The sequence below is a fragment of the Rhopalosiphum padi genome, chromosome 3 (assembly GCF_020882245.1).
Source record: "Rhopalosiphum padi isolate XX-2018 chromosome 3, ASM2088224v1, whole genome shotgun sequence".
Classification (NCBI taxonomy): domain Eukaryota; kingdom Metazoa; phylum Arthropoda; class Insecta; order Hemiptera; family Aphididae; genus Rhopalosiphum; species Rhopalosiphum padi.
In genome coordinates this window covers 23527067-23541603 of record NC_083599.1, presented here as the reverse complement: position 1 = coordinate 23541603, position 14537 = coordinate 23527067, and the positions used below count along the sequence as shown (strand labels likewise).

The following is a 14537-nucleotide window of genomic DNA, read 5'->3' as shown; positions in this document are numbered from 1 at the left end:
GTCTATAATGACCGTGAGCTAAATTGTGCACTTTATCTTCATGTACAACCCTTTTATCATTATAATTGTTATATGTAATTTTGTTGATTAGGATTGTTTCCATTCGGTCGAATAAGTTGGGATTGTTTGCAGTTCATCTATAATATTCTAGGTGATCTGCAACACTAGCCGGTAAGTCGGTTTTTTCATACTACTCTCTTAAATTTATACTATAGCAATAACTTAATTTTGTAAAGACATTTGAAGTTAAAATTTAGATAAAATTCGTTATTTAAATGTAATTTTGTATTTTGTTATAAATAAAAAAATTGCTTGAAATTTTTACTACCTATCACATTTCTATTTACCTTGTGTAAATCGAGAAACTTCATTAATCGTGTCATATATACTTTTGTTGATATAAACATTTTAAGTTGAGTTAGTTATACATTAGTTATTGTTGATAACTGTTGATAATTACTTTACAATTTACCCATTATAATATACTATAGATATAAGTATGATCACGACTATTGTACATTTATATATATCTGTTCTTAAAAATGTACGCATTTGTCGTGTTCTGTAACCAATAAACCAAACGACACGATACGACATGTAAGTACGTAATTAATACGACTAAAATTTTACGAATAATTTGTACAACCAATTTTGTACGTCTTGGTCTTATTGACGTATATTCGCAGTTAAATTGAGAAAACTATTTTAAATATTTATAATACTTAGACATATATACTATCAACTATAAAAAAAAAACCAGAATTTTAAAATATTTTTTTATTTCTAAGTAAAATATAAAAAGATACTACCTATTCATTCACTACTGCAATATCAATAATGCGTTGTTCTAATATATTTCATATTTATTTTATTCATGAAATAAATATTTTTTCTCGGTGTTATGTGATTTGTATTATTTTATATTAAAATAAATCAATATTAAATTCAAATAATAATATATTTATTTTTATTTTTTTACATTATATATAAATGGAAAACTTATCTAAATATTATAAAATAAAAATTATTTACAACATATACATACAAACTTTCATGCTAGTCTTAACGACTAGACGGTTTTGGAATCATCGGTTTTAAATCACTCCGCTTTTGAGGTTGCACAATTGCAGTTGGTTTTTGATATTGCACTTTATTTTTTTTCACGGTAACATATTCCACCTGATGTTTTTTTATATTGCTTTTATTATCTTTTGAAGAAGAAGATTGGCTGTTGTTTGGTCTTGCAGATGACATGTTGTTTGTCTAAAACAAAATGATAAAATCATAAGAATGTTTATTTGTTTTTAATTTGAGCATATTGTATACGAGTCAATCAGAAATAACAGATCGTAATCAACGATATATCTATTTGATTTATTTTTCACAAATCTAAGAGTTATTTTCTCACGGTTAGTATATAGTTCCGCCTAAGATATTTTAATATTTGGATATGTGTGGTTGTGACTTGTGATCCTTGAGGAGTTTGTAATAACATTATATGTACCAACCAGCGTAAATATTCTCGAATGGTATTTCGTGTGTCCCGACAATTGAGCGCAGACAATTGAGCGCTACATAATATTATACTGAACTGAGTAAAAGTTCATAAAAGTTCACTGTATTAAGTGCAAAATTGCTGTATACGAAATGACGAAATTAGAAATGAATTCGTTCGCAGTGTCTGTGAATACCTATATAACCTGTCAGATAATCTTTATGTTTGATGATAATCATTAATCAGATAATGTTATTACTTATTTGCTGCATCGTTCGTTATCGTATTGATATTAAACCGTTTTTATTAGAATAAAATTCCAACGACGAAAACGCAGCAGTAGACGTAGGTTTTTTACTATATTTTCATACGTTGTGCACTGAACACAACTCAATTTATTGTACTTCACATTTTAATTTTTTTAAATCATAATTTTAAAAATGAAATGGAAATCATTAAATGTGAAAAAGGTGGAAACCTTCTGAGATATAACAGATATTTATATACATTTGACAAAAACAGTAGTTGGCGATGTATCGAATGCAATACGAAAAAATGTCGTGGTCGTATTAATTCGAAGGATGGTCAAATTTTTCATGAAAGTAATAACCATACACCTGATGTTGCAAAAATTGAAGCCAGAAAAGCAATGCAATTTTTAAAAACAACTGCAAAACATACTGAACTTATTACTCAAGCAGTTTTAGGTGCAGTGTCTTTACAGGTAAATATAATATAAATTTTATGAGATCATTAATTATATCGGTGTATAATATATATATAATGTATGGTAGTAACGTGTTACTTTATAGTTTATACGTATCACCATCATATATATATTATATATTAATATTTTATCATTATTATTATTATTTTTTTTTGTAAATATATTTTAAAATTATTTTTAATTATATGCAAAAATAACTTTCAACTAAATTAAATCGTTAGTGGATTTGTATCGACTTGTTATAATTTTTACTTTCGTGTTTTAGAAATAAAAAAAAAATTAAAATATTTTATTTTTTAAATTATTATTATTATTGTACGTTACTGAAGCGGTTGCTGGTCAATTACCAGCAGTTGATTCGATAAAAAACCTGATAACCTAATATTTATATTGCACTCAATTGTCTCAGCGCTTAATTGTCGCGTGCAGAATTGTCGTGAATCCCGGTTTTTTAATATCGTAAAAAAATGACAAATCGTACTACTGAATAATAAGGATATTATAATATACAAAAAAAAAATTAAATTGATATTATTTACGATTTGAGTGATGAAAAACGTATACTATAAACTACATTTTTTTATTTAGAATTAAAAAAAAAATTTGAAAATATAAATTAATTAACGGTTGTCTATAAATATATATCGAGTAATAAAAATATTTTCCGCCGTTTCTTGTATTTCAATAAATTATAGCAGAAATTAAACTTACGGATTAAAACGAGTGTTGACTGTTGAATGCAAAGGGGACACGAACTCGAGCTGCCGATCGACACTCCGAAAATCCAATTCTACTAAAACATCATACAATATTAATAATAATAAATTTAATCGTATGGTGAGTAGTATATTTCATCTAAAAATTTAGATGATATACCTATAAAACGCCGCGTCGCTGCTTTCGTCGAAAAAGAAAACTGAATAATACTTAACACACTTTTATTGTTTCAAACAAACGTTTTAGGTTGTCAGCTAACACAGTATAACATCAATCGTACGATCATATCGAGGTTTATATAAAATTTATTTAAATGTCAATAATAACGATGTGGTAGGAGATTATTTGTAGATAACAATTACACATTTGGGCATGTATTATTCAATCATTAACGAAATAATTTTTATGATTACATGCAATTTATATTTTGACATTTATGTAGTAATTTAATAAAGGAAATATGTTCAAATTCATTATAGCCATAAATTTATGAGTCACTATTTTTTCGATATGAATTGTATTTGGGGTTCAAGATAATTTTATTTAATTACATTCAAAATTTATTTTTCGTTATTTTTATCAACGAAAATAGTATGTTTTAAAACGAATGATGTTTAGAAGTATAACGTTATAAAACGACGTGTTTCAGAATATTGTCTGCGTTTTTAAGGTAGCATGATAGTATAATACATAAGCTCATAATTTATAACTAAACACAAATATATTTCATACTAAAATATAGGTAATTAAATTCAAAAATAAATAATAAATGATTAACATTGAATGACATGTATTTAGAAGTTAAAAGTGATTTTGATTTTTACATAATTATTACACAATGCAATATTTGGTTTTTTTGTCCGTGTTTGAAGTAAAGATGCTGTACTTTATGGTACAATATATTCTTTTTGTGATGAAATATTTGATTTGTAATAAACTAATAAGCATGTTGAGATTTATTAATGGCTACAAAAAAAAAACTAATTTATGTAATTGATAGAATTTTCATTTTATGTAATCTCCATGATTTTGATGGACATTTTAAACATTTTATATTTCAGCTGTTCATTGTTTTTTATTATGTGTCCAATAACAAATGTTGTATCTAATTTTTACATGAAACATTCTGAGTCCATATTGAATGAAATGTTACTTTAAAATATAACTGAGTACAGACTACACTACTACAGACGCTAATTAGTAACTAATAACTATTACCTAATGCCTATAGGTACTTACCTAATCACGATTATAGTAATCGTAATCGTAATCGCTCGAGTGCAAAATGTCCGATATCGGCTAAACCGTCGGGTGTCAAACATCCCAGGTGTCAATTGTCCGAATACCCACTGCTTCGACATTCTACGACGTTTAACTACAGATCTACCAGGTACTTTCATAAAATACTTATAAAACATTTAAATATTTCCGATAGATGGTAAATTTTGTTAAATTAATTTAAATATGCAACAAAGGGAATACTGCATATTATTATAATATCCTTTATAATTTAATGATTATATTACTAATTTAGTTAAAACCTCAATAACATGACAAATGTATTATCTTGGTTCAATTTAGACACAAAATGTATTCCAATGATGAAAGGTTTGGTATTTAATTAAAGTCTGTTACATATAGTTTTTTTCCCCAATAACAATAATAGTGAAGCTGGATTCTAACCATAACTGAAGGTTACTTTGATCAGTGGCGAAGCGTCATAGGAGACAAAGAGACAATGTCTCCCCACTTAGAAATTAGAACACGGGACAAATAAATAATTATTATTTTGTTTTATACAATATTTAAAAATGTGAATTTTATTTTATATTATAAAATATTAAAATATATGATGTATGTTTCAGTATTTGTTAAAATCGGTTTTTCGTTATAAAGTTATAGAATTCTTAAAATAGATTAGATGCACGCGATACGGGCATACGGCGGCGATACAGCCGTGCGTACGTGTTGGCGATACGGGTCATTTCAAATACGGTATTATATCTAAATCTAAAAGACGTTGCGACGCATTGTCTCACAAATATAGGTGCGCGGGTACAAGGGAAATGTTAATGTGAGTGGGGATTACTATGTACTCGATGAGACAAGTCTCGCCGTTCGTAATTACCTCAATCCTCAATAAACGTCGCCGTCGCATTGTCACGCCGCGCAATCGTAATGTCGTACGACTGTTTTACAATATTTATTATTTCTTATTGTAATTGTAATTAATTGTCCTCGTAATTCATAATGGCTGACGATTTAATTAATTCCATTTTGGACGATGGAATTAATAATTATTCATACGAAAAAAAATATGAACTTAAAAATAAAAAACCATGTCCCTTATTGCATTTAACAATAGCTGACGGAAAAACAACTAGAAAATTTCAATTCGTGTGGTATTCAAAATATAAATGGCTTACTGGTAGTCAGGTAAGAAATAAACTATATTGTTTTTACTGCTTATTATTAAGAGGAGAGAAAACCTGGAGCAACGAAGGTGTGTCAAATATAAAAAATTTCGAACGAAAAGCAAACAAACATGCTATTTCTGAAAGGCATCTCGTTTGTCAGGAACAATTTAAGTTACTTGGTAAAAATATAATTGATCATGCACTATCGGAAGGGCGACGCTTGCAAGCCATAAAATATAATGAACAAGTTGGCATTAACCGTCGCATATTAGCTCGATTAATTCATGTTGTGTGTTATTTGGGGAAACAAGAGTTAGCTTTCCGAGGACACGATGAACGAAAAAGCTCATTAAGTAAGGGTAATTATTTAGAGCTATTAGAACTCTTATCGCAAGAAGAACAAATACTCAAAGAACATTTTTTGTCTAACTCTTTATTTAAAGGAACGTCTAGTGATGTGCAAAATGATTTAATTGCTTGTATTACAGATGTCGTAAATACTAAAATAATGAATGATTTAAAATGTGCAAATTTTGTGTCTATACAAGCCGACGAAACTACCGATGTATCGTGCAAATCACAAATGAGTATTATTTTAAGATACGTTGTTGACAACAACATTGAAGAGAGATTTATAGGTTTTTTTGATGTATCAAAAGATAAAAGTGCTGTTGGGCTCTCAAATATTTTATTGGCAGAAATAACCAAATGGAATATAAACGATAAAATTATATGTCAGACTTATGATGGAGCGGCCGTCATGGCTGGAAACCAAAATGGAGTCCAAGCCATTATTAAAAAAACTTATCCAAAAGCCCTATTTATTCACTGCTATGCCCATCAACTGAACCTAATTTTTTTACATGGGTCAAAAAATATTAAGTCCGTCCGTATTTTTATAAGCGACCTTACAATGTTTCACACATTTTTCAGTAGATCACCAAAACGAACTGAGCTGCTTCGGGAAAAAGGTTTTAAGTTGCCAAAAAGTTGTGAAACAAGGTGGAATTACCATTCAAGAGCAGCAGCTACTATAAGTACACATTTTAAAGAACTACAAAAAGCGATATCGTATGTAACAGAGGGGGAAGACTGGGATCCGATTTCTATAAGTACAGCGTATGGGTTACTGCATAAATTATCAAATCAAAAATTTGTGTATTTATTATGTCTGTTTCATCGAATATTTATATACTCGGATCATGTATTTTTAATACTTCAAACAAAATGCACTGCGGATGTACAAACTTGCATAAATGAAATAAAAAATTTATCTACACAATTATCAGCTATGAGAAATGACCAAAATACTATAACCGAGTGTTGCGAGTCTGCAATGGAATTGAATAACGAACTTCAATATACAGACAAAGATATAAATAGTCTCAAAAATCTGACGTATGAAATATTGGACTCAATAATTATCCAAACTGAAGTTCGATTTCAAGATTTTCACGTTTTGAAATTTATTGAGCTCGCAAACAACAATGAGTTTATTAATTACAAAAAACATTTTCCAATTGAGAAACTAAATCAACTACTAAAAGTTTTCCCAGGAGTATTCGAACAAGAGAGATTACAAAATGAATTAACAGTTATTTACAATGATAATAACAAACATCTTCCACCAAAAGAATTGCTGAATTATATTATTAAAGGTTGGTACATAATCATTATTATTTTTAAAATCTATGTATTTAATTATAATATAATCATATTTGTTTCAGCTGAGTTACAAGAAGTGTACGTAGAGCTTACAAAATTGTTACAATTAATTTTGTGTATTCCTGTAACAACGGCTTCTAGTGAAAGAAGTATGAGTACTTTAAAAAGAATCAAGACGTTTCTAAGAAATACAATGACACACGATAGATTCTCAAATTTGTGTACTATGGCTATCGAGAAGAAAATGTTGAGTGAATTAGCCACTGACCCAACATTTATTGACAATGTCATTGACTTATTTTCTAAGACAAAAAATAGAAAAATAGATTTAACGTATAAATTAACGTAAATTTGTTTTTAAACTTCATGTTAATGCGAGTTGCACATATACAGTTTATTATATTACATTTTATTTTGTTTTGTTGGTTATAATTTATAAATTATAATACATTTGTTTTATTACATCAAATATTATTATTTTGGAAGTTTTTAAATATAATTTAATTTTGTTTTTAGTTTTTGAACATTTATTTATTACCGTTTAGATAATGGCCATAGTTGCCGGGTTCAAGAAAAAAAGAGGGGGTCTAGGCGTATTAGTGCCATTTTTTTTTCAGTGTCTCCCCAACCAAAAACCTCAAGCCTCGCTACTGACTTTGATTGTAATGCATTTTAATTTTCAACAACGATTATTAGATGACATCAAATAAAAAAGGTGGGCAAGTGGATATCTTTCTGCTGTATAACAACAGTTTACTTTGCTGAGTAACAATTCAACACAAATGTCCAATATAATAATACGAGTTACAATCATTTTTTTTGTAAAAATGTAAATTATATAATAATTATGAACTTTTACTATCTTAAATACTTAATAGAAATGCTTAAATGGACCTACGATGTTATCAGTGCATCGAGACATTAAGTCGAACACCGAAGACGTACTGGATATTTTATCGAAAAAAAAAAGGAAAATTGACTTTATATTATATTTTACTTTATTTTATTGTTTACTTTATTGTCTCTTGAAAATCATTAATATACCAAATACCTCATTTAATTTATAATAATAAATTAATATAATATTATGATCTATGAGATTTAAAGGTCAAAGGTGGAGTACAGGCGGTACAGTAGACCGGTAGTATAAAATTATATTCCAATCCCACCCCAGAACCAATTCCAAATTACGCCACTGATTTGAAAAACACACTTTTAAATTTCGTACAACACACTTCATTTTTATACTGCACAAAGTACATAGTCAATTTGTACGGCATGGTACCTCTAAATATACGGCTATAGGCCTGATAAAGAAAATGTTCCTTTTTAATGGCTAAAGGTATAATGTAGAAAATATATTCATATTTAATAATTTTATTGTAATATATATTGCAATTTACTAGTAGTTTATGAATATTATTAATAACTTATAGTATTGGAACTTGCAATATTATTCTAATACCTAAAAAAATTAATAATAATAGTATAGTACACAGTACACAGTAAGCATTATATAGTTAAGGGGCCTCGCTACTGCCGTCAATTTGAGCTCAAAAGACGTGATTAAGTTTTGATAAAATTAAAGTTAGTTTAAGATGTAGGATTTTGATTCTGAAAAATATTCTGAACTCTGCAGAAAATTGTCTATAGATTGTACGGAATACTTTTTAAAAATTAAATCTTATATTCCTATGAAGTGATAATAAAAACTTGACAATATGAATTTTTTTTAAATTATAATATTAAATTTAAAATGAAAATTAAAACCAAAATGTTTGGTAGATATGATCTACAAACATTTTTCTGCTGAATTTAAATACTTTCTCAGAATTAAGATCGGACCACGTTAATTAACTTTAATTTTGTCAAATCAATAAGTAAGTTGTCGTAAAATTCCTAAAATGTTGTCCTTTAAATAAAAACCATATCGAGGCCCCTTAAAAATTTTATTTATTTTTCATCACAGTGACTTAAAATAATACTTATAAATACATTTAATATGATATAGATGTCATATAAATTTATTATATATTATTTTTATTCATTATATTGTTTTATATTGTTAAACAATAATTAGTAATAAGTAATATATAGTGCCACTATATAGGACCAAATCTGAAAAACAGAACAAATATCACACTATATCAATATTCAATAAAACAATGTTAGTTTTTTGGTAATATTTATTTATTAATCATATCATATTATGTGTTAAACTGTTAAACAATAATAAATTAGTAAGCAATATATAGAGCCAATCGCATAGGCGTGCGAAGACCTGAATTTCAGGGGAGGCCTGTAATTTTTTCGGGCTCTTTTCTCAATTCAGACCCTCTCTTAACAATACATGTACATATAATTCAATTAAATATAATCCATGAATAAACATTACTTACATTATATCACATATTTATCAGTGGAATTACTAAAACCAAATTATATAATATTTCATTAGATAGTTGAATCTAAAATTTATTTTCAAGATAATTTCAATATTTATTTATTATTTTTACTTTTTTAGTCAATAACATAATCTAGCTGTTATAATAATAATAAGTTTTACCAAGCAAATTTAAAATATTTTACGTTGTATTATTTTTTTTATCCCGAAACATAATTTTTTTTACCACATATTTTAGAAAAAACACCATTTATATTCTAGTAACATTAGTTAAAATACGGACCCATATATATGCTATATGACTTAAATTTAAGGGCCCCAATTACATGTCGGAAGTGCCAAGGCATACCCGGAACCCCCCGTGCGAACGCCTATAAGCCTATGCAATATTGGGATTTGCTAAATATGTCAATTTTACATAAACAAATTGAGCCGTCGAGGGACGCCTGCCAGATGTGAAACATCAACAATTTACTTTTTGTAATAATGTTGATAATTATTATTATTATTATTATTTAATTATTATTATTATTAATATTTATTTTTTGTCGAGCTTCGGCTTCGTACCGCCCCATTAGATATTTCACATCAATTATCTATAATCATGAGATTTAAATATAATATCATACAAATAAATTTTAAAGAATTTTAATTAATTAAAGAATTATAATTTTTGTTATAATTGGTTAAAATACCATCGTGATACATGCAAATTTAGTGTCAATTAATTGGTTAATATAGAGGGCGATTAAATTGTCTACATAAATTACATTTATTTAATTAGTAATTACTTATTTTGTAGTATTTATTCCTTGATTTTTTCTTAAGATAATTTTTTTTTTTTTTAATTTATCGACGAAGAAATATAAATCAATTCAATCTGAGTATAATATTATAAAGGTCGTGGATTATTATAAATTTAATTCGATTAATGCATTTTGTACATATTTGAGTATATAATTATCTAGAAACCTAATTGTAGCTCAAATTGGAATATCACAGCAGATATTTAAAGGGGAATATATTATGCTTTCTTTATAGTTTTAACTTGTATTTTATGATTTTTAATATTATAATGATAGACATACATTCATTAACATTTATTATTAAGTATTTCCATAACTTATTTAAGTTTTGATTAAAAATTAATAATACTATTATAATTATTATTTTAATTATTAATACTCCAATAAGTAAATCAAAACAGCATATTCTTTTTTTCATTTTTTAGTATAGTAATTTATTATTAACTTTAATAGTTACGTAGATACATGTATTTTTAAATATTAGGTAACATACAGTCACAGGATATCTTAGCAACAACAATATCAAAAAGTATTTTTAATTAAATACATTTCAATAAACAATGAATTTTATTTTATTTATAAGCTCTTCAACTAAGCTAAAACTAAAAAAAAATAAGTGGATACGCCGTTTAACTACAGATCTACCAGGTACTTTCATAAAATACTTATAAAACATTTAAATATTTCCGGTAGATGGTAAATTTTGTTAAATTAATTTAAACATGCAACAAAGGGAATACTGCATATTATTATAATATCCTTTATAATTTAATGATTATATTACTAATTTAGTTAAAACCTCAATAACATGACAAATGTATTATCTTGGTTCAATTTAGACACAAAATGTATTCCAATGATGAAAGTTTTGGTATTTAATTAAAGTCTGTTACATATAGTTTTTTTCCCCAATAACAATAATAGTGAAGCTGGATTCTAACCATAACTGAAGATTACTTTGATTGTAATGCATTTTAATTTTCAACAACGATTATTAGATGACATCAAATAAAAAAGGTGGGCAAGTGGATATCTTTCTGCTGTATAACAACAGTTTACTTTGCTGAGTAACAATTCAACACAAATGTCCAATATAATAATACGAGTTACAATCATTTTTTTTGTAAAAATGTAAATTATATAATAATTATGAACTTTTACTATCTTAAATACTTAATAGAAATGCTTAAATGGACCTACGATGTTATCAGTGCATCGAGACATTAAGTCGAACACCGAAGACGTACTGGATATTTTATCGAAAAAAAAAATTAAAATTGACTTTATATTATATTTTATTGTTTACTTTATTGTCTCTTGAAAATCATTAATATACCAAATACCTCATTTAATTTATAATATTATGATCTATGAGATTTAAAGGTCAAATATAAATAAAATAAATATAAATACAAATATAAAATAATTTGATTATGTTTTGATAAAATTAAAGTTAGTTTAAGATGTAGGATTTTGATTCTGAAAAATATTCTGAACTCTGTAGAAAATTGTCTATAGATTGTACGGAATACTTTTTAAAAATTAAATCTTATATTCTTATGAAGTGATAATAAAAACTTGACAATATGAATTTTTTTTAAATTATAATATTAAATTTAAAATTAAAATTAAAACCAAAATGTTTGGTAGATATGATCTACAAACATTTTTCTGTTGAATTTAAATACTTTTTCGACAAACATACCGAGGCCCCTTAAAGATTTTATTTATTTTTCATCACAGCGACTTAAAATAATATTTATAAATACATTTAATATGATATAAATGTCATTTATGTTTATTATATATTATTTTTATTAAACATTATTATATTATATGTTAAACTGTTATACAATAATAAATTAGTAAGCAATATGTATAGAGCCTATGCCATATTGGGATTTGCTAAGTATGTCAATTTTATAAAAAAACATTGAGCCGTCGCAGGTCGCCAGGCAGAAGTAAAACATCAACAATTTTCTTTTTGTAATAATGTTGATAATATTTTGCCAAGCTTCGGCGAATTGAGACGATGAGCCACGAGGGGGGCGTGGCGACGCGTCGCCACGACGAAGTCGGTCTCACTACCGTACCACCCCATTAGATTTTTCACATCAATATTTGTTAATCACGAGATTTAAATATAATATCATACAAATTAAATTTAAAGAAAAACAATTAATTCAAGAATTATAATTTTTGTTATAATTGGTTAAAATACCAACGTCATACATGCAAATTTAGTGTCAATTAATTGGCTAATAAAGAGGACGATTAAATTGTCTACATAAATTACATTTATTTAATTAGTAATTACATATTTTGTAGTATTTATTCGTTGATTTTTTCTTAAGATAATTGTTTTTTTTTTTAATTAATCGACGAAAAAATATAAATCAATTCAATCTGAGTATAATATTATAAAGGTCGTGGATTATTAAAAATTTAATAATAGATACATTTACTTTTAAATATTAAATAACATACAATCACAGGATATCTTAGAAACAATAATATCAAAATCGTTTATCAATTAAATACATTTTAATAAACAATGAATATTTCTGTACATTGATAGACAACTTATATATACATATATAACCTAGAATATACTATAAATATATTAATACGATAACGACTTATCTACATTTATATATATATCCGTTCTTAAATTAATTTTAGCATTGAAAATGATTTAAAGTTAAAATTTGAACCAAATTCGTTATTTGAACGTGATTTTTCACAAGTTATTATAAAATATATTATATGTTTTTTTGTAGAATATGCAATTTTTACTATTACATTTATTTTATTTTATATTCATTATATTAAAAACAGCTATATAAATTAATTTGAATTGCAAGTTAACAAAATAAATTGTAAAATGTATAGAAAAGCTCCGCTAGAATTACCTTTTTTAATTAACTATTTTACTATATGTTGTAATAATTTTTCAAATAGATATTTATAACTAACTATTTACTATGTATTCATTTCAAATGAATTGTAATATTTAACAAATTGGAATTTTAAGTGTATAAAAATATTAGTCGGCGACAAAACAGCTAACGCCAAATCGTCCTAGACCGAATAATTTATACCACCCACCGATCGTACGTTTAATCGATATAAATTCACAATTAAACTGACACAATTATTATAAATATTTATTATGTTTAATTTTTTTATTACTAATTACCTAATAATTTCATAAAAAGGAAACACACCTGCAATTATTGTTATCAGGTGCAACCTATTCATTTAGTCTTAAATGCTAGTATCGACGAGAAGACGGTTTGGTGAACATTGGTTTGATATCATCCCGCTTTTGGGGCGACACGAATGCAATCGGTTTATTAGCTGGTTTGGGAGATTGCGCTTTATACTTTTCCGACTCCATGTGACTTTTGCTATTATATTTCTTATAATCTTTATCACGTGAAGTAGACGATTGATCATTGTTTTTTGATGACATGCCAGTTTGGTGTTTGCTATTATTTTTTGTATGATCTTGATCTCGTGAAGAAGAAGATTTATCGTTGTGTCTTGATGACATGGTGTTTGACTAAAACATAAAACATATACATTCTTATTTATTTATTTTCAACTTGAGTATATTGTATACGAGTATACGACAAACAGACAAACAGAAATAACAGATCATATAACCGACGTTGTTGTACAAATTGATAAAGGATGTGTTTGGTTTATTTTTCACAAATCATAAAGTTATTTTGTGATCATCGTCGAGTTTGTAATAACTTCAGGCACAGGGGACAGCCAACCAAAGTGAAAATGTTTGCTTTTCGGGTAGCATTTAACTATGATGAATACCAATTTATTTTCAAATTGTTATACAGAAATAATTAAGATAAATAATAATAATAATTAATAAATAAATATATTGATATTATGTATAATTTGAAAGGGACCGATAAACGTATACGGAAATATAAACTACAGTTTTAATCGGAATTAGAAAAAAAAATTTGAAAATATACAATAATTAACGATAATCTATAAATATATATCGCGGAATAGAAATATTTTTTGTAGGACATTGTATTTTAATAATTTATTATAATAAATTAACAGAGTGTATACTTACAGGTTGAAATGAGTGATGACTCGCGGATCGACACTCCAAAAATCCAATTCTGCTAAAACATCATACAATATTAATAATAATAAATATTATCGTATGGTGAGTAGTATATTTCATCTAAAAATTAAGATGATATACCTATAAAAGGCCACGTCGCTGCTTTCGTCGAAAAAGAAAACTGAATAATACTTAACACACTAT

The 14537-nt window shown here is 26.4% G+C and overlaps 1 protein-coding gene across 1 annotated transcript; it reads left to right on the top strand.

The window, feature by feature from the left end:
* Positions 1–4667: 4667 nt before the first annotated feature.
* LOC132926617 (zinc finger MYM-type protein 1-like) lies at positions 4668–7557 on the top strand. Its single transcript, XM_060990990.1, has 2 exons — positions 4668–7014; positions 7084–7557. The coding sequence occupies exons 1-2, from the start codon at positions 5190–5192 to the stop codon at positions 7368–7370; spliced, it is 2112 nt and encodes a 703-aa protein (XP_060846973.1). The 5' UTR covers positions 4668–5189; the 3' UTR covers positions 7371–7557.
* The last annotated feature ends 6980 nt before the right edge of the window (positions 7558–14537 follow it).